This window comes from Nannobrachium achirus (genome assembly GCF_963921795.1).
Source record: "Nannobrachium achirus genome assembly, chromosome: 22".
In the NCBI taxonomy this organism is placed as follows: domain Eukaryota; kingdom Metazoa; phylum Chordata; class Actinopteri; order Myctophiformes; family Myctophidae; genus Nannobrachium; species Nannobrachium achirus.
The window spans coordinates 44,931,371-44,954,231 of NC_137829.1; the positions used below are offsets into that span (position 1 = coordinate 44,931,371).

Below are 22,861 nucleotides of genomic sequence, written 5' to 3' on the forward strand. Positions count from 1 at the left end.
GTGAATGTAATGCATAATCTATGTAAAGCGCTTTGGATAAAAGCGCTATATAAATGCACCATTTACCATTTACCATTTAGACTCAGAGGGTGGAACTCTCATGCTAACAGCTTTACAATCACAGCGTGTGTGATGAGAGAGCAAGGTGAGAGAGAGTTATATGATTCCAGTACAAGGGTGGATAAGAGCTATAGTATAGCTGAGAGCTATACTTGAAGAGTAGAAAGACATGTGGCCGAGAGTTATATTTCTTAGTACAACGGTGCATGGCAGGATTTTCTTTTAAACAATTCGAATATATATTTTTTACAATTGAATGTACATTTTTGTACAATATTCGAGGTGTGTGTGTGTGTGTGTGTGTGTGTGTGTGTGTGTGTGTGTGTGTGTGTGTGTGTGTGCGTGTGCGTGCGTGCGTGAGCGTGCGTGCGTGCGTGATCGCTGCAAATGATTTCTGCTATTTGTTCCAAAATACACAATGCTGTCCCCCCTCCAACTGTATACTGTATGTTCCTCTTTTCTGCTGTTTTTATTATAATTTGACACTTGCTTTGGCGATATAAACGTATGTTTTCTCATGCCAAAAGCTCCTTTGAATTGAATTGAATTGAATTGAGAAAGAGAGAGAGAGAGGGAGGGAGGGAGGGAGAGAGGGAGGGATAGGGAGAGAGTATCTGTCTCTGTTTCGTGCGTATCGTCGGTGGATGTAATTTCTTTGTTTTTGCTGTGTTGTCGTGCATTTGCATAAGTGAGTCAGAGAGGTCATTCAAATATTTGGGCAGACGATAGAAACGGATCAAAAACAATTCTGAGATAATGGATCATTTCTTTGCTGTTGCTTACCTGGCTGTGGATCGCCTTAAGCAGCTCTGCATTCATCTCCTCCTCATCTCTCTCTCTCTCTCTCTCTCTCTCTCTCTCTCTCTCTCTCTCTCTCAGTGGCGTCTGTTCAGAAAAAGCTAAGGTATGGCAACATGACTGGTGTCTTGAACGCGCGCCATGACTGGTGTCTTTTCAAGACACCAGTCATGTTGCCATACCTTATCAACAGGCATGATTCATTTATTTTGAGAAGTACATTTTCTTTTTTTCTCCCGTTTCTACGGTTTCTTGGGCTGGATATGGCAGCCTGGAACAGTGGTTCAAGTGCAGCTAAACTTGGCTGTGCAGCTGACCTGCGGAACCTGGGAATATACCATTCTGTCAAGATGAATACAAATTTGGAGAATATAATTATAATACCTTGTTAAAGTGACCATTTTGTAAAATGTTGCATTTGTAGTTATTTCACTGTAATTTAACAACATAATAACCAGCACAGATAGACAAAGAGACATTCATTCATGTATTTATATTTAAAAGTAACTTTTATTTTCGCCCCTGGACCCAGGGTATGGCAGCTGCATACCCCTGCCATACCCAATTTAGCAGTGATAGCTGAGTGGTTAGTGTCCACACCTAGGACTCCGGAGGCCCCAGAGGTCGCAGGTACGATTCCCCGCTCCAGCTATCGCTGCTCCCCTCCCCCTGCGCGCCTTGTGCGAAGCACTGGGGGTCAGCTGGGTTAAGCTGAAAACTGAATTTCCCTTGTGGGAGGACGTGGGTAAATTCTTTCTTCTTCTCTTTCTTCAATTGACGCCCCTGCTCTCTCTCTCTCTCTCTCCCCCCCCCCCCCCCCCCCCCCCCCCCCACACAGAGATCCTGAGTGGAGGTGTGTACGTGGACCGCAACAAGTTCCTGTGTCACGCAGACACCATCCACTGGCAGGACATCGTCAAGAGCCCACGCTACAACCCCCTGGTGGTCCCCACCAACAGCAGTGTCACATGTAAGTCTAACCTGCAGAGAACACAGCAACATGGCTTTGTGAGGTGAACGTGAGAAGAGATGATGAATGGAATTGAATTCAAACAGAGCTGGAATTCACCCTTTGTCAAGTCCCAGCCCGTTGTCCAGCCTCTCTTCGCACCACCCAGCCAACATTGCCATCTCGGCCCGATATGTTATTTACATGGCATGTGGGCATGGGATCTATCTGGTTTTGCTCCTGGGTGCTGCTAGGGGCACACCTGGGTAGCCCATATGGGCTTACCTGGGTTTTTGACTGGGCTCAGGTGGGTTCCAAATGGGCAATTTTATGCGGGAGCCATGTGGGCACCACCTGTGTTGGCCTATATGGGCCCGAACTGGGATCTGAGTGGGCCTTAAGTGGGTTCCAGCTGGGCAAACTATAGGTGCCCCATGAGGGCCACACTTGGGTTCGCCCATTTACACGGGTTCACGGGTTCTGGGTTCCATCTGGTTTTGCTCCTGGGTGCTGCTAGGGGCACACCTGGGTAGCCCATATGGGCTTACCTGGGTTTTTGACTGGGCTCAGGTGGGTTCCAAATGGACAATTTTATGCGGGAGCCATGTGGGCACCACCTGTGTTTGCCTATATGGGCCCGAACTGGGATCTGAGTGGGCCTTAAGTGGGTTCCAGCTGGGCAAACTATAGGTGCCTCATGAGGGCCACACTTGGGTTCGCCCATTTACACGGGTTCACGGGTTCTGGGTTCCATCTGGTTTTGCTCCTGGGTGCTGCTAGGGGCACACCTGGGTAGCCCATATGGGCTTACCTGGGTTTTTGACTGGGCTCAGGTGGGTTCCAAATGGGCCATTTTATGCGGGAGCCATGTGGGCACCACCTGTGTTGCCTATATGGGCCCGAACTGGGATCTGAGTGGGCCTTAAGTGGGTTCCAGCTGGGCAAACTATAGGTGCCCCATGAGGGCCACACTTGGGTTCGCCCATTTACACGGGTTCACAGGTTCTGGGTTCCATCTGGTTTTGCTCCTGGGTGCTGCTAGGGGCACACCTGGGTAGCCCATATGGGCTTACCTGGGTTTTTGACTGGGTCTCAGGTGGGTTCCAAATGGGCAATTTTATGTGGGAAACATGTGGGCTCCACCTGTGTTTGCCTATATGGGCCCGGACTGGGATCTGAGTGGGCCTTAAGTGGGTTCCAGCTGGGCAAACTATAGGTGACCCATATGTTTTTTTGCAAGGGTATGTGGGCATGGGTTCCATCTGGTTTTGCTCCTGGGTGCTGCTAGGGGCACACCTGGGTTATCCCATATGGGCTTACCTGGGTTTTTGACTGGGTCTCAGGTGGGTTCCAAACGGGAAATTGTATCTGGGAACCATGTGGGCACCAAATGTGTTTGCCTATATGGACCCGAACTGGGATCTGAGTGGGCCTTAAGTGGGTTCCAGCTGGGCAAACTATAAGTGCCCCATGTAGGCCACACTTGTGTTTGCCCATTTTGGGTTCCATCTGGTTTTGCTGCGAGGGGCACACCTGGGTTAGCCCATATGGGCTTACCTGGGTTTTTGACTGGGTCTCAGGTGGGTTCCAAACGGGAAATTGTATCTGGGAACCATGTGGGCACCAACTGTGTTTGCCTATATGGACCCGAACTGGGATCTGAGTGGGCCTTAAGTGGGTTCCAGCTGGGCAAACTATAAGTGCCCCATGTAGGCCACACTTGGGTTTGCCCATTTTGGGTTCCATCTGGTTTTGCTGCGAGGGGCACACCTGGGTTAGCCCATATGGGCTTACCTGGGTTTTTGACTGGGTCTCAGGTGGGTTCCAAATGGGAAATTGTATCTGGGAACCATGTGGGCACCAACTATGTTTGCCTATATGGACCCGAACTGGGATCTGAGTGGGCCTTAAGTGGGTTCCAGATGGGCAAAATATATGTGCCCCATGTAGGCCACACTTGTGATAGCCCATTAAGGGCTCCAAGTGGTTTCCCAGCTGGAACCCACATAAGGCCTATTCAGATCCCAGTTCAAGCCCATATATGCAAACACAGGTGGCACACGTGGTTACGACGTGAGATTTTTTTGTAGACCCCACATTAGACCCAGTTAGAAACCCAAATAAGCCTATATGGGCTAAAGGTCGACAACAGAAAGGCAGTGTGCAGCCTGTAGTGAAGCTACAGTTCTTGAGCATGCACACTAGAGCAGTGGTTCAAACTTTTCAGGTAGCAACCCCAAAAATAATCATATTTTAACACGGTTCTATTGTGAAAATAGCTGATCTATATGCTCACATGCAACGCCTCGCAGTGCGAGCATGTAGATCTGCTATTTTCACAATTTAAAAAGGTATTAAAGTCTTTACATTTTCACTGTTGAGCAACAGTGATAAAACAGTGTTGCACATTAAGTTAACCATCTGGGGACCCCGCAAAATAATTTGGGGACCCCCTTGGGGGTCCTGACCCACAGGTTGAGAACCACTGCTCTCGAACACTACCAGCAGCACCATGCATTCATATGAACGTCTCCTGTGCTGTGTACCCGCAGTTGAATAAACTAGACAAAACTGTCTGAACACAATAGCTGCCGTTACTGCCGTTTAAATAGATTTAACTAAAGTGTACAATCGTGTACAATCTGCAAACTGAACAAATTAAATCAACCAACCAATCAAAAAGCAAAATATGCAATGCGTTTTTTTTTCTCACTGAGTGTTGTTACATTTATATTCTGTGAGTAAAACAAGCAAACAAGTCTATGAAAAAAGCCCAAAAGAAGCATCCATTTTCACCACCGCTCTATTACATCAGCTATTTTAAAAAGAGAATCTTGAAAGCAAGTACACTTCAGAAACAAACTTAAACTAAAAAGCAACCCACAACTATGCATGTTTTCAAGTGACTTTACAGGAAAACAAGCCCAAAGTCACTTATTATAAGCAGACCTGGCAAAACTGGCAGCAGTGTGCGGCTACTGTCATCTGAATGCAATGTTCCGTCCCCTGACTTTTAAATGCCAACTAATGCCACCAGACTACAACAGAGCAGTTTAAACAACATAAGTCAATCAACATTAAAAAATCCTGTCTGGGGAAAACTAATTAGATGCGCTCTAGTGTCACAGCTAGGTGGGTCACACAGCTCTCTTGCCATTCACTCACTCTCAAGCTTTCACTTCACCAAGTTCACCATCATTCTGTTGACTTCTACAATGATACAAATAGAAAAATAAATTAAGCCTATAGCCTAAAATAGCCTACGCATCTGTCTCAGACATGACAAATTAAAACAGCAGGAAAACAAATGCCAGCTAAATTCCAACACTTACCAATGAGTGTAGACAGCTGCTACTCACAGTAGGCCCATTCCTTCCATAGGGATGAAGTTCCTTGATGGACGCATGCTGGTTGCAGTGAACTGAGTCTCCAGGAGGGGCGAGTGCCAGAGTGCGGCTGGCTCTCCAGCCCTGGGCCCCTGGCAGCATCGGTAATCACTGGATATTCCCTCCGTGGCTCTTATTTCTAAATCGGTGTTATTCTCTTCATTGCTGCTAATGGGGGCTACTTGCTTTAGGCTTTAGTTAACCCATTTTGGCCTAACCTATAGTTAGGCCTAAATCAGAATTTAGCCTACAAAAACAAATATGTTGAGACATACTGTACATGTACTGTAAGCCCCTCCCATACACTAAAATGTGTACCCGGCCTGAATGGGTTAAGATAATTACAACAACAATAACTTCCATTAAGATGCAAAAGGTGACTTAACTTTAGCAAATTTCAATTTAACCATTATGGAAAAAGATAGAAAAAAACAATTTCAGACAATGTAACAAAATTAATAAAGTTTATTGTACTGTAATGGTTTAAAATTGATTAAAACTAAAAAGAACGTATACACAAATTGTGTTTACAAAAACGTGTTTAAAAGAAGAAGAAAAAAAAAATATATATAATATATAAATTAAAATAAAGGGTATAACCCACTCCATACAATTTGATCCAAACTCTTCAAAACATTAACTTTGGCACTCGGAGTCACTCTTGAGAAAAAAAAGTCTGCTGGAACTGATAAAATATTGTATAGTGCAAAAATAAAAATAAAACAAGTAAAACAATATATGTGACCGATGCTGGAGAAAAGGTCCTTATATCTGCATTGGTCTTTTTTCAGCTTTTTGCAGATCATGAAAGTACAGAATATAAGCTTTCATATGACATGTCATTCATTGAAATCTGAATATATTTGAAGAAGATATGCTTATTTGAATGAGTAAAAGGCTCTCAAAGTTTGTCCCATAAGGGACCCAGACACGCATGATCAGTTCCAACCCATGCTCACTTAGCCCACACATAACCCATAAGGGACCCAGGCATGGTTGACCAGTTCTAACCCATGCCCACTTAGCCCACACATAACCCATAAGGGACCCAGGAATAGCTGACCAGTTCTAAACCATGCCCACTTAGCCCATAAGGGACCCAGACATGTGTGACCAGTTATAACCCATGCCCACTCAGCCCACACATAACCCATAAGGGACCCAGGCATAGCTGACCAGTTCTAAACCATGCCCACTTAGCCCATAAGGGACCCAGACATGTGTGACCAGTTATAACCCATGCCCACTCAGCCCACACATAACCCATAAGGGACCCAGGCATAGCTGACCAGTTCTAAACCATGCCCACTTAGACCACACATAACACATAAGGGACCCAGGCATAGTTGACCAGTTCTAAACCATGCCCACTTAGCCCATAAGGGACCCAGACATGCGTGACCAGTTATAACCCATGCCCACTCAGCCCACACATAACCCATAAGGGACCCAGGCATAGCTGACCAGTTCTAAACCATGCCCACTTAGCCCACACATAACACATAAGGGACCCAGGCATAGCTGACCAGTTCTAAACCATGCCCACTTAGCCCATAAGGGACCCAGACATGCGTGACCAGTTCCAACCCATGCTCACTTAGCCCACACATAACCCATAAGGGACCCAGGCATGGTTGACCAGTTCTAACCCATGCCCACTTAGCCCACACATAACCCATAAGGGACCCAGGAATAGCTGACCAGTTCTAAACCATGCCCACTTAGCCCACACATAACACATAAGGGACCCAGGCATAGTTGACCAGTTCTAAACCATGCCCACTTAGCCCATAAGGGACCCAGACATGTGTGACCAGTTATAACCCATGCCCACTCAGCCCACACATAACCCATAAGGGACCCAGGCATAGCTGACCAGTTCTAAACCATGCCCACTTAGACCACACATAACACATAAGGGACCCAGGCATAGTTGACCAGTTCTAAACCATGCCCACTTAGCCCATAAGGGACCCAGACATGCGTGACCAGTTATAACCCATGCCCACTCAGCCCACACATAACCCATAAGGGACCCAGGCATAGCTGACCAGTTCTAAACCATGCCCACTTAGCCCACACATAACACATAAGGGACCCAGGCATAGCTGACCAGTTCTAAACCATGCCCACTTAGCCCATAAGGGACCCAGACATGCGTGACCAGTTATAACCCATGCCCACTCAGCCCACACATAACCCATAAGGGACCCAGGCATAGCTGACCAGTTCTAAACCATGCCCACTTAGCCCACACATAACACATAAGGGACCCAGGCATAGTTGACCAGTTCTAAACCATGCCCACTTAGCCCATAAGGACCCAGACATGCGTGACCAGTTATAACCCATGCCCACACATAACCCATAAGGGACCCAGGCATGGTTGACCAGTTCTAAACCATGCCCACTTAGCCCACACATAACCCATAAAGGACCCAGGCATAGTTGACCAGTTCTAAACCATGCCCACTTAGCCCATAAGGACCCAGACATGCGTGACCAGTTATAACCCATGCCCACACATAACCCATAAGGGACCCAGGCTAGCCTGGTCAACCCAGGCATGGTTGACCAGTTCTAAACCATGCCCACTTAGCCCACACACAACCCATAAGGGACCCAGGCATAGTAGACCAGTTCTAACCCATGTTCACTTAGCCCCATTAAGGCTCTCAAAGTTTGTCACACTACTGGCAGTCAGGTAAAGGGTGTGAACAATGGAATGTTAACTCCACCCCTCACCCGCCCTAACCTATTGGTGGTGATCTGCAGCTGAAACCCGAGAACAACAACCACACATTAGCCAACAGAAACTGCAGATGTAAATGTTGGCTTTGACATGTTAATGTGTGTCTCCACCCTCCAGAAGGGTGCAAGGAAACACAAAAACACAGCTCTGTTTACAAACTAATTTAAGCTATTTAATGATTACAAAATGGATATATGTTGCAATGAGAAGGTTCTCAAACATACACTCTTAGATAACATGGCAAAAAAGGATAAACACCAAAAATCCAAAATCAAACATATTTTGTTAATTTGGCGGACTTCACTATTGCAGACATAAGGACCTTTCCTCCAGCCTCAGTCACATATATGCAATATTAACTGGAAATACAGTGCAAACAGTAGTGCCAACTTCAAACCCATTTAGGCCTAGAATTATTAGTGCCACGCTGCGAGCTTGTAGATCTGCTATTTTTGAAAAAGTCGTGAAAATGTGTGCAAATTTTTGAATATATGTATTTTTAAAGCGAACATTTGTAACTCAAATTTTGCTTCTGGGTGGTCCATGGAACTAAATATTTTGAGATGGGGTCTGTGGCCAAATAAATATCAGTTTGAGGGTCCTTCACATGAAAAGGTTTGAGAACCACTGACATAGTAGTTTTTCAAGAACAGACCTTTGTGAAAAGGACCTTTTCTTTGACGATGGCTGGCCAAATTGCTGACATAGAAACATATGTTTTTCAAAAAATCTTAGGGTTCAAAAGACACTTATTGAATCGGGTCAAAATTCAATTTTTTATGATTTAAAAAAAATAGCAGATCTAGAAGCTCACAGCGCGGCACTTGTATATCTGCTATTTTTCAATAGCATAAAATAATGATACACAATATTGTGTAACTGTTCTAAATAGGTTAAAGGAGCTATAGTCAACTTTTTCTTGAAAAACGGATGCTAAAATAGAAATGTTTCAAAAAATATTTTATAAAAAAATAAGCTTCATACATGTGTTTCAATGACAATTTGTTTACATCCTAGTCTAACAAGACCAGAAACAAAGTGACAGAACAAAGTGTCGGTCCGTCAATGGCCAAAATGATTATTTAGTCATTATTTTACATAATCTTTGAATAGAAACACATGTATAAAGCTAATTTTTTTATAAAATATTTTTTAAACATCTTTATTTTAGCATCCATTTCTCAAGAAAAAGTTGACTATAGCTCCTTTAATGTAAACATTAGTCCTTAACAAACACATTATGTGGCGCCAGCGGCAACAGTATACATAACAAGCATCTTCAAGTCAGCTTTAACTAGGGCTATGTACAATCAGGGTTACGTAAAACTCGGAACTCAAACTCAAACATTAACCACATGCCTCAGAAAAATGATTGATCCCACACAGCTGACCTGGAGGATGTATAACCTAACCCAACCCCCCCCCCCCCCCCCCCCCCCCCCTCAGCTTTAACTAGGGCTATGTACAATCAGGCACAGGGTTACGTAAAACTCGGAACTCAAACTGTGTCTGTGTGTGTGTGTGTGTGTGTGTGTGTGTGATATTCCAAGGGTGGCTGACATTTTCCTATTACGGCTGCGAGTCATTGTCCAGTGTTGTGTCTGAGTTACCAGGTGTGTTTGCAGATTCGTTGTCAGGGGTGTCGCTTGATCTGTGACCTCTTGTGGCCCTATTCCCACCACGATCACGGGCCCCTGTGAACCACTTGCCGAGCGCCTTCTCTGCATCCTTGCGGTTGATGTCCTTTGTTGATGTGTTGATCTTGAGTGCCCCTAAAAACAAATGACAAGAAGCCAACTTAGGAAAGCTAGCTTGATTCTTAGATTGTGAAACCCTATGACCTATAACTTCCATTCAAAGGTTTTATATCACAGAGAATTGTGCATTTCTCAGAATTGTTGTGATCTCTGTATACGGTGGCATGCTTCTACTTATGTTTGCCAAACTGTATTAAAGTTAGAAAGACAAAATGAAATTTAAAGGAAAAATTACAATTAAAAATCACACCCAATGTGAAGTGAGCGGTGGTCGTGCTTGCATAACGTCTTCAATTGGTAATTGGTGATGTGATACAGGCTACACACACGCACATTGCTATGGCAAAACACATTGCTATGGCAAAACGCTGAGGAAAAAGACTAGGATATAGGTCTAGGTATAGATATAGGTATTATGGATACACACACACACATATTGCTATGGCAAAACGCTGAGGAAAACACATTGCTATGGCAAAACGCTGAGGAAAAGTGGCTACAGATAATTGGTGATGTAATGTGATATAATATGGCTACGCACACACGCATATTGCTATGGCAAAACACTGAGGAAAACACATTGCTACAGCAAAACACTGAGGAAAAGTGGCTATAGACACACGCACAGCCTCTCTTAGGAGCGGTTTACCACCGCTCAAAAACTAAAATTTACCATATACAACATCAAAAAGCTGCAGGCCTAGGAACCTCTTCTTGTTCTTCTGTCCAGTGACGTTGTACTCGAGAGACAGTGTATGGCTAATGATGGACCCCATCATCCACCTGACACTATCCTCCACTGAAGTGCCGCCAATATCTGCAACCATGGCAACCTGAGAATGACAAAAGTCACAGGAAGGAAATTCTGTATTAAGTGAACAGCTTAGATATTGATGGCCATTGTGTTCATGTCTCTATACGGGTGCTACACCAGAATGTTGCGTGCAGTACTTAACATCAGCAAGAGTGCACATGTTACCAACAAGAGCCTGTATGAGGGAATACCAAGGGTTAGCGAGAAAATTGCTGCCAGAAGAATGAGACTAGCAGGACACTGCCAAATACATCAGGAGCTTCCTGCCAGCAAACTGGTGCTGTGGGAACCAACACATGGGCACCGGTCACGAGGACGTCCCACAATAACATACGTGGATGTACTCAAGAAAGACGTAGGAGCACAAAGCACCAACGAGCTGGCCAGATGTATGGAGAACCGGGATGACTGGAAGCGACGATGGAAGGCTCGTCTGAGGACGACCTAGAGAGAGTGTTCATGCACTCAAAGGGCAATATCGTTTACATTCTACCAATGTAATTATAAAATAATAGATTGAAAATTCAAGTGCATTTTGAAGTGAATAAGGGATTTGAACTTACAACTTCAGCTTTGAACTTTGAGTCGCGCAGCTTGGTTTCCATGGACACAACATCTTCAGCTGTGTTGAGCGGGAACACTGCTCCTTCAGGCCAGGCACACCGTCTTTCTGCTTCAGGAGGTGGTTCAACATACTAGTATGGAATCTCTGGGTGTCTTTGAGCTCATCCAGGAGTTTCAACAACTGTGCGTGTTGTCCTAGGCCTATCCCCTGTGGCGCTGCACTGCTCTGGGTTGAAGTGGGTCGAAGTGGCTCGGCTCGGGGTTTAAGTCATCTGGGCAGTGAGGCGCATCTGTCTTGGTGCCCCACTTCCACTCGGGGTGTGTGGACTCAGGGTTTCAGAGATGGGGCTGATTAGGGCTGCAGTTGAGCGGCTAGAACTCTGTCTGTCCAGATGCGGGACGCCACTGGGTCTGACGTTTTCAGAGGCCGGGTGTATCAGGGTTTCGTTTGGAAGGCTGGAACTCTGTCTGTCCTTGTGTATGGGACTGGGGGTGCTTCTCGGACTCGGAGTTCCTACACATAATTTTACAATTCAAGAAAGTAAATTCTCTGTACATTTTCCTAATTTTGTAAGAAATAATACACTAAAATTCCATACTTTACATACTTATAGATAGATCTTCAGGAGACAGACTGGGTGCGGCACTGCTCCTCCTCTGTTTCTTATTCGGGGTGGAGTTTCTGTGTTTTCGGCAGCCTCTCTCCAGCAGTTGAGGGGGAGGTGAAGGTGGGACTTCATTCTCATCCGATTCATCACTCTCGAAAGTCGCTGCTCCCTGAAGCTCCATGAGTTTTGGCGTTGCCCTACATGCAGTTAAAACACACATTTTAGCTTAAATATCAGAATCAGTTTAACCATATAAATCAACTATTTTAAAATTGCTACTCTAGATGCTCACAAAGCTGGGGAGGCTTGTAGATTGGCTATTTTCATTCAAAGTGGAATTGTGTCAATTAAAGGTTTCTCTCGGACGGCAACAATATAATTATGAATAACAAATCAAAGCTACAGAAACAAGAAATGTTTGTTTTGTTTCCCCAATCCCTTTTAAAATGCTCCATAATAGCCTAGTGTAGTCTTTCCAGTCGCTACGTGTTGGACTAAAAAAAGATGCATATACCAGACACATTTTTCAAAAGCAAAACTACTCTGCATCAAGGAGTTTATTAGGTAGGCCCTAAAAGTATGTCTTGAGTGCAGGGGAATTATTTTAAAACTGTTTCCGGTGGATGGTTCCGGCCAAATTGTAGTCCTTTGAGTACTACAACATGACGTTTTGTGGTTTCCGCTCCAGACTGGTTAGAAGCCCGAAAAGTGAAGTGATCCCAGACTACTGATATTACAGCATTACCTCCTCTCTCGCCTTTTGGAACATTCAGGATCCGTCTGGATATCTGATGTAGCCTCTGACTTTTTGCGCTTCTTTTGCGCCTCTGCCAATGTCTCTTCAAAAGAAAAAAACACAAAAACAGGTGATGGGAAAATTAAAGCAATTTTTCAAATTTAAAATACCTGGAACACGTCTGTGTTGCGTTAGATTTAAACCACTTTAACCATTATTGTATGCTTTAACTTTTGAAAAATAGCAGATCTACAAGCTCACAGCGTGGCACCGAGTGCCGTGCTACAAGCTCACAGCGCGCTGCAAGCTTGTAGATCTGCTATTTTTGAAAAATCGCTAAAATGTGTGCAAGACTTTGAATATATTTGACCAGACTTCTAAATCCTTCCTCTAAATCAGTGGTTCTTAAACTTTTTCATGTCAAGGACCCCCAAAATTACAGGTATTTGGCCAGACCACCATCTCAAAATATGTGGTTCCAGGGACCTCCCAGAAGCAGAGATTTGAGTTACAAAAGTTTGCGTTGAAAAATATATATTCAAATATTTGCACACATTTTCACTAGCTAAAGTATAAAATAATTCCAGATCTTAATGCGTTAAGGGAATATACATTGCACACATCTTCAGACTTTTCCTCCCCTGTAAAGTGTTAAAATCCAAAAAAAAAATCAATCTTTTGAATATTTGTATATTGCTTCAACATACTTTTGAAAAATAGCAGATATACAAGCTCACTGTGAGCTTGCCTTGTATATCTACTTTGGAGCACATTTGTGCAAGTCTTTGAATATTTTTGACCCGATTCTATGGATGTCTTCTAAATCCTTCATCTGAATCAGTGATATTCAAACTTTTTCATGTCAAGGACCCCCAAAATGACATGCATTTGGCCGCACGCGCACACACACACACACACACACACACACACACACACACACACACACACACACACACACACACACACACACACACACACACACACACACACACACACACACACACACACAATTTAATTTGAGGTAACAGAAGGAAATGACCAAATCTGGGGTGGGCGTAATCAACAAACTACACCAGGAGTCTTCAACAGGGGGTCTGGGTCCCAGAGTTACAACTTGGGGTACTCCAAATGATAGAAACTTTTTGTCTCCTTTTTATATTAACCACTTGAACCCTATCGTCCATATTCTGAGAACTTTAGCCACAGCTCACAACAAGCTCACAACAAGGCATTGTGAGCTGTAGATCGGCTATTTTTGGCAAAGAGCTTTGGTGTAGAGGGGAAAAAGAGCAGACTAAGTACAGAGGGAAAGGTCAAGTTTATTAAGTATTGCCAGTTCAAGTGGTTAAATATCTGAAAACACAAATTGACATGAATCCAAAATACACTGATGATTGTGCAATGTGCTGTCAAAACAATGAAACTATATGGAATGAACAGGTTGTGGGGGTCCCTGTTTCATCTCTCTCTCAACTAAGGGGTCCTTGGCCTGAAAACGTTGAAGACCCCTGAACTACACAATAAATTCTGGACAAACTAGCGGAGCTTGTAGATCTGCTATGTTCAAAATATTCATATGTGGGAGGGTGTGAAATTGATTATTTTAATTTGATTTATTCTAAATGGTCTGTTCTGACAAAATACTACAGTTCAACAATCTTGAGATAAAAATAGCAAACGTTAGCTTTAGCAAAGTTCTAATGGTTAAATAACATCCATGTGCACAAAAACGTTTCAACACAAACACAACAAATAGCATTGTTCAACACTCACTCATGTGGTTGAATTATGCAGTGTTTTAGGCGAGTTTAACCTACGTAAGGACCGAGAAATAAGGGCTATAGTAGCAGGCTAGCTTCAAGCTAGTTAGCTTCATGTTTACTGAAACATGACCGTCATGTTTCGGCTAGTCTCCAGCATGTGTAGAGTTAGTAGACAACCGTAGTTATAATTATAATGTATATCTAGACAGGATAGAATAAAGGTGTGGAAAATATATTTAGTCAGTTACATAATGGAGGGAGAAAATACATACTTCAGCTCTCTGCTACATCGAAGCCAAGGAGAGGAGAGTGGAGACCCACGGAGAGTTCAATCCGGGAAAAAGATCGGGATTCAGGAAATACTGTCCAATAACACGTTTTTGTTTTCTTTCGGTTGGTTTAATCCATTACCACACAATTATTTAATGCTTCTAGTTCTGTATGTGTGTGAAGGAGGAACGTTAGCGCGGCCCGCCAGTACAGACAATTCAAAACAAACTAAAGACGTTACTTCCCTGACGTCACTTCCACTGGGTCATACACCAATCACAGTTCCCATATCTGTCACGTGGGAAGGCAAATGGGAGCGGAGCTCTTGTGTAAAGTAACTAAGTACATTTACTTAAGTACTGTAGTACGGTGTGCAATACCGTTAATTTCAGTGAACGTATCTTTTAGGTATTTGTACTAAGTATTTGAGTATTTCCAATTTCCAGTATGTTTACTTCTACTCCATTGCTCAGTGCTCAGAGGCAAATATTGTACTTTTACTCCACTACATTTATTTGACACCTTAATTACTAGTTATTTTGAAGATTTTGATTACAATGCCACGGAGTGTGAGCTTGTAGATCTGCTATTTTCAAAAGGTTTCATACTTTATAAAATTGGAAACTTGTGATGAGGGACATTCTGGGACAATTAGTGCTTTCTACTTTTAGTAGGCTACTTTATAAACCTTTTTTTATATAGCAATACTTTGCACTTTTACTCAAGTAAATTTTGAATTCAGGACTTCTACATGAACAGAGTATTGTGCGTGCGTGCGTGCGTGCGTGTGTGTGTGTGTCAGTGGTTCTCAACCTTTCAGGCAGTGACCACCCAAAACAATCATATTTGAACTTGGAACCCCCCATTCAAAATAATCATATAGGCTAACTGCATGGGGACCCCTCAAAATAATAATTTCTGAACTGGGAACCCACCAAAATAATCATGGGGACCCCCCAGAATAATGATAATTGAACTGGGGACCCCCTCCCTGATAAGCATGTGGAATCTGACTCGGTTCCACAGATAAATATTGTGAAAATTGAAGATCTCAGTCAGAGCATGTAGATCAGCTATGGCTGCTATGCTCAAAATGTTTGAGAATTTGGCCAGTGGCCACACAGTAGTTGCTCTGACAGAGCATGATTTAAAGTCCTCCGACTCCGAGATGATGGCTGTCTCGAGGACTTTACATCTTACTACCCTAACTTAGGGTTTGACCTAAAGATGATGGATTCAGTTAGGTGTAGTGATAGCTGAGCTAGGTAAAGATTTCATCGAGTTCAGAGCTAAGGGCCTTTTCAACATGTAATTTCTAATTTGTCCGTCTAGGAGAGCCAAACAGGAACAGATTGCAGTCACAGGCAGATGACATGTCTTTCACATATGGAACAAAGATCTTAGTATGCCTCCTTGGGGGACACCGCCACAGATACTGGGAAGGGGTCAAGGTTCCGTTTACCTCGACCACCTACCTGTTCTGTCCCCTCCAGTAAGATTGCACTCAGCTCACAGTTGCACTATCAAGACACAGCCAACATGTCCACCTGGGAACCATATGGGCCATATGGACTCACCTACTATATATATATATTCTTTTGCACTGTGTTTTGGGCTCAATGGGTGCTATTGGGTGCTAACACCTACTGTATATATTTTTTGCACTGTTTTTTTGTCTCTTTTTATTTATTTATTTTTTTCTCCTGACTATATCTACTGCTGCATAGTACTGTGTTCTATCCATCTGTCATTCAATGTTATATGAGATACTTCAATGGTTTCCTGTGTAAATAAGCCAAGTGCTTTCATAGGATCTCCTTTTAGTTGACCTTGTACCAGTGAACTGTACCATCATGAAACTGTACTTTTTTTCTATGCAAACTTCTAATAAAGTCTTCAATCGATCAAACCTGTGTACCAAGTGGGCATGCGCTAGAAGTGGGCCATGGCTCTGGGTTCCATGTAGGTTCCATATGGGCTAAGTGAAGATAGATAGATAGATAGATAGATAGATAGATAGATAGATAGATAGATAGATAATGCTTTTTAACAGGACTTTTTAGTTTTTTCAGAGTTCACAAGTCTTATGGCTTGGAGGAAAACACTCTTTCTAAATCTGTCCGTTCTGCTCCTGATGCTGCGGTACCTCTTACCAGAGGGCAGCAGGTGTGTGGGTGGGTAGGGTCAGACATGATCTTCTTAGCCTTTGATTTTGGCCAATGTCCTTGATGGAAGGCAGTGAAGTCCCAATAATCCTCTCCGCTGTCTTCACCACTCTGCACAGTTTTCCAATCTGTTTCACTGCAGCTACCAGACCAGAGATGCAGTTTGTCAGAATGCTCTCTATGGTAGCCCTGTAGAATGTGGTGAGGATGGGAGGGGGAAGTTGGGCTCTTCTCATCCAGCGCAGAAAGAACAGACGTTTCTGTCCTCTCTTTACAAGAGAGGCCGTGTTTGAGGACCATGTCAGGCTGTCCGTGATCTGTACCCCCAGGAACTTGGTGATGCTCACGACATCCTGTCGTTTATAGTGGTGTGTGGCTGTGCAGGTTCCGTCGGAAGTCAACAATGATCTCCTTTGTCTTGTTGACATTCAGGTGTGTTGCACCAGCCCAACAAACTGTCTCACTTCCTCCCTGTATGGATCCTCGTTGTCCTCTCTGATGAGGCCCACAACTGTCGTGTCGTCTGCGTATTTCACCATGTGGTTAGTACTGAACCTCGCACAGCAGTTATGGGTCGCCAGGGTGAACAGCAGTGGACTCAAAACAGCCCTGGGGAGAGCCAGTACTCAGGGAGATGACGGTGAAGTTATTATTTCCAACCCGCACAGATTGAGGTTTATCTGTTAGGAAGTTCAGCAGCCAGGGCATGGGCTTGAAGTGGGAAAATTTGGTGGGTCCCATAAGGGTTAAGTGTGGGCTAAGTGGGCATGGGTTAGAACTGGTCAACTATGACTGGGTCCCTTATGGGTTATGTGTGGGCTAAGTGGGCATGGGTTAGAACTGGGCAACTATGCCTGGGTCCCTTAAGGGTTATGTGTGGTCTGAGTGGGAATGGGTTATAACTGGTCAACTATGCCTGGGTCCCGTATGGGTTATGTGTGGGCTGAGTGGGCATGTGGCTAAGGACCCTATAAGAGAAGTTATTTATATTTTGAACCATTTTAATTTCAAGGACCCCCAGTTTGACATGCATTAGGCATGTCAAACTGACGTAGACAGTCCCCCCATTTAAAAGGGTATTACTATCTCTGATACCCCAATTGGTCCCTATGAGATATATCCACAGAAAGGCTGATCGATCCATTGCTTTTGCAACCTATTAATATCAGTTAAATATTTTTCACATGAGCCCAGATAGATTGTATTTGTCAAATACAAACATATGCCATTGATGTAATGGATATTTATTGCGACAGAAGGTCGAAGTTTACCATAAGAAATGTTACAGCTTGTCCGCGTCCGTGTAGATGTGTAGACCTGTACCCATTTTTATGAGTTTCTATAGGTTTGCTGCTCTGACATCATGCTCTGATGTCACTGTGATGTCAGGGGAACCACTCTACCAGAATGGGTTTGACACTCTGACATCACGCTCTAGCTTCACTGTGATGCCACACTAACAGAATTCCTTTTCATGCCCATATATGGAGTTCAATGATGTCATCAATATATAATATATATAATGATGCCCTGTTAGAGAGATCCCTGTGAGGCCAGGGGGAACACATCCCTTTTATGCCCATATATGGAGATATGGAGATCCCTGTGATGACAGGGGAACAAATGCCTTTTGTGCCCATATATGGAGATCCCTGATGTATCCACATCCCTGATGTCCACCTCACTGTGGCGCGACTTTGCCCTTTAGGGCGAGGTCGCTTTTCGCCCTGAGGCGTCTTACTTGTTTACTGTATTTGTGAGACAAATATATATCCTTAGATGTGTGTGCGCGCGTGTGTGTGTGTGTGTGTGTGTGTGTGTGTGTGTGTGTGTGTGTGTGTGTGTGTGTGTGTGTGTGTGTGTGTGTGTGTGTGTGTGTGTGTGTGTGTGTGTGTGTGTGTGTGCGCGCGCGCGTGTACTGGACCTACACAGTTCTAACCTGTGCAAAATCAGCTCATATAAGGCCCATATGAGACACATACATGGTTGACCAGTTCTAACCCATATCCACTCAGCCCACACATAACCCATACGGGACACAGCTATGGTTGACCAGTTCTAATCCATGCCTAGTTAGCCCATGCATAGCCCATATGAGAACCAGATATGGGTGACCAGTTCTAAACCATGCCCACTTAGCCCATACATAGCCCTTATGACACCCAGACATGGATATACAGGCAGGTAGATACACAATCCCACCCTGCTAAAATTAGTATGGGATTACCCTCTCTCTCTCCCTCTTTACCATAACGATTTGTGACTTATATCCTATTAACCATCAATCCATCCCTCCATCTCTTCATCCATCCATCCATCCATCCATCCATCCATCCATCTTACATGTTATACACTGGTCTTGTCTCTTGAACATAGTGTTTAATTTATTTATTTGTTTATTTATTCGATCAATTCTTTGCTTTTGTGGCCTATTAGTATATGTAAAATATTTTTCACATGAGCCTAAATGTATGTCACACGCAAAGATATGCCATTGATATAGTTGTTGTGAAGTAGATTAATTATACTGTATTTGTGACACACAGATATGACCAGTTCTAACCCGTGCCCAGTTAGCCTACATATTGCCCATACAGGACCCAGCCATGGTTGACAAGTTCTAACCCATGCCCAGGTACCCCACACAAAGCCCCTCTGGGACCCAGATATGGGTGACCAGTTCTAACCCGTGCCCACTTAACCCATATAAAACTCTTACGGGACCCGGCTATGGTTGAACAGTTCTAACCCATGGCCCACTTAGTCCATACATAGGCCATATGAGACCCAGCTTTGGTTGACCAGTTCTAACCCATGCCCTCTTAGCCCTTAAGGGACCAAGACACGTGACCAGTTATAACTCTTGCCCACTCAGCTCACACATAACCCATAAGGGACAGAGGTATAGTTGACCAGTTATAACCCATGCCCACTCAGCCCACACATAACCCATAAGGGATGCAGGCATAATTAACCAGTTCTAACCCATGCCCAATTAGCCCATAAGGGACCCAGACCCACATGATCAGTTACAACCCATGCCCACTCAGCCCAGAGATAACCCATAACGGACCCATGCATAGTTGACCAGTTATAACCAATGCCCACTTAGCCCACACATAACCCATAAGGGACCCAGACACGCATGATCAGTTCCAACCCATGCTCACTTAGTCCACACATAACCCATAAGGGACCCAGGCATGGTTGACCAGTTCTAACCCATGCCCACTTAGCCCACACATAACCCATAAGGGACCCAGGAATAGCTGACCAGTTCTAAACCATGCCCACTTAGCCCACACATAACACATAAGGGACCCAGGCATAGCTGACCAGTTCTAAACCATAACCACTTAGCCCATAAGGGACCCAGACATGCGTTACCAGTTATAACCCATGCCCACTCAGCCCACACACAACCCATAAGGGACCCAGGCATGGTTGACCAGTTCTAACCCATGCCCACTTAGCCCAGACATAACCCATAAGGGACCCAGGCATAGCTGACCAGTTCTAAACCATGCCCACTTAACCCACACATAACCCATAAGGGACCCAGGCATAGCTGACCAGTTCTAAACCATGCCCACTTAGCCCAGACATAACCCATAAGGGACCCAGGCATAGCTGACCAGTTCTAAACCATGCCCACTTAACCCACACATAACCCATAAGGGACCCAGGCATAGCTGACCAGTTCTAAACCATGCCCACTTAGCCCACACATAACACATAAGGGACCGAGGCATAGTTGACCAGTTCTAAACCATGCCCATTAAGCCCATAAGGACCCAGACATGCGTGACCAGTTATAACCCATGCCCACACATAGCCCATAAGGGACCCAGGCATGGTTGACCATTTCTAAACCATGCCCACTTAGCCCACACATAACCCATAAGGGACCCAGGCATAGTTGACCAGTTCTAAACCATGCCCACTTAGCCCATAAGGACCCAGACATGCGTGACCAGTTATAACCCATGCCCACACATAACCCATTAGGGACCCAGGCATAGTAGACCAGTTCTAACCCATGCCCACTTAGCCCATAAGGGACCCAGACACGCGTGACCAGTTATAACCCATGCCCACTAAGCCCACAGATAACCCATAAGGGACCCAGGCATAGTTGACCAGTTATAACCCATGCCCACTCAGCCCACACATAACCCATAAGGGACCCAGGCATAGCTGACCAGTTCTAAACCATGCCCACTTAACCCACACATAACACATAAGGGACGCAGGCATGGTTGACCAGTTTTAAACCATGCCCACTTAGCCCACACATAACCCATAAGGGACCCAGGCATAGTTGACCAGTTCTAAACCATGCCCACTTAGCCCATAAGGACCCAGACATGCGTGACCAGTTAACCCATGCCCACACATAACCCATAAGGGACCCAGGCATAGTAGACCAGTTCTAACCCATGCCCACTTAGCCCATAAGGGACCCAGCAACGCGTGACCAGTTATAACCCATGCCCACTAAGCCCACAAATAACCCATAAGGGACCCAGGCATAGTTGACCAGTTCTAAACCATGCCCACTTAGCCCACACATAACCCATAAGGGACCCAGGCATGGTTGACCAGTTCTAACCCATGCCCACTTAGCCCACACATAACACATATGGGACCCAGGCATAGTTGACCAGTTCTAAACCATGCCCACTTAGCCCATAAGGGACCCAGACATGCGTGACCAGTTATAACCCATGCCCACTCAGCCCACACATAACCCATAAGGGACCCAGGCATAGCTGACCAGTTCTAACCCATGCCCACTTAGCCCATAAGGGACCCAGACACACGTGACCAGTTATAACCCATGCCCACTAAGCCCACAAATAACCCATAAGGGACCCAGGCATAGTTGACCAGTTCTAAACCATGCCCACTTAGCCCACACATAACCCATAAGGGACCCAGGCATGGTTGACCAGTTCTAACCCATGCCCACTTAGCCCACACATAACCCATAACGGACCCAGGAATAGCTGACCAGTTCTAAACCATGCCCACTTAGCCCATACATAACACATAAGGGACGCAGGCATAGTTGACCAGTTCTAAACCATGCCCACTTAGCCCATAAGGGACCCAGACATGCGTGACCAGTTATAACCCATGCCCACTCAGCCCACACATAACCCATAAGGGACCCAGGCATAGCTGACCAGTTCTAACCCATGCCCACTTAGCCCATAAGGGACCCAGACGTGCGTGACCAGTTATAACCCATGTCCACTAAGCCCACACATAACCCATAAGGGACCCAGGCATAGCTGACCAGTTCTAAACCATGCCCACTTAGCCCACACATAACCCATAAGGGACCCAGACATAGTTGACCAATTCTAACCCATGCCCACTTAGTCCATAAGGGACCCAGACATGCGTGACCAGTTATAACCCATGTCCACTAAGCCCACACATAACCCATACGGGACCCAGGCATAGTTGACCAGTTCTAACCCATGCCCACTTAGCCCACACATAACCCATAAGGGACCCAGGTATAGTAGACCAGTTCTAACCCATGCCCACTTAGCCCATAAGGGACCCAGACATGCGTGACCAGTTATAACCCATGCCCACTCAGCTCACACATAACCCATAAGGGACCTAGGCATGGTTGACCAGTTCTAAACCATGCCCACTTAGCCCACACATAACCCATAAGGGACCCAGACATAGTTGACCAGTTCTAACCCATGCCCACTTAGCCCATAAGGGACCCAGACATGCGTGACCAGTTATAACCCATGTCCACTAAGCCCACACATAACCCATAAGGGACCCAGGCATAGCTGACCAGTTCTAAACCATGCCCACTTAGCCCACACACAACCCATAAGGGACTCAGGCATAGTAGACCAGTTCTAACCCATGCCCACTTAGCCCATAAGGGACCCAGACACGCGTGACCAGTTCTAACCCATGCCCACTCAGCCCACACATAACCCATAAGGGACCGAGGCATGGTTGACCAGTTCTAAACCATGCCCACTTAGCCCACACATAACCCATGAGGGACCCAGGCATAGTAGACCAGTTCTAACCCATGCCCACTTAGCCCATAAGGGACCCAGATACGCGTGACCAGTTATAACCCATGCCCTCTCAGCCCACACATAAACCATAAGGGACCCAGGCATGTTCGACCAGTTCTAACCCATGCCCACTTAGCCCACACATAACCCATAAGGGACCCAGGCATGGTTGAC

The 22,861-nt window shown here is 45.0% G+C and overlaps 1 protein-coding gene across 1 annotated transcript in view; it reads left to right on the top strand.

The window, feature by feature from the left end:
* Positions 1 to 22,861, top strand: part of erbb4b (erb-b2 receptor tyrosine kinase 4b) — a gene marked incomplete at both ends in the record, with an annotated part of 423,596 nt that overhangs the window by 135,511 nt on the left and 265,224 nt on the right. Inside the window, one exon of the mRNA XM_080752915.1 lies at positions 1,697 to 1,828. Within this exon, the coding sequence (XP_080609041.1) occupies positions 1,697 to 1,828 (132 nt within the window). The remainder of the gene's footprint in view (positions 1 to 1,696; positions 1,829 to 22,861) is intronic.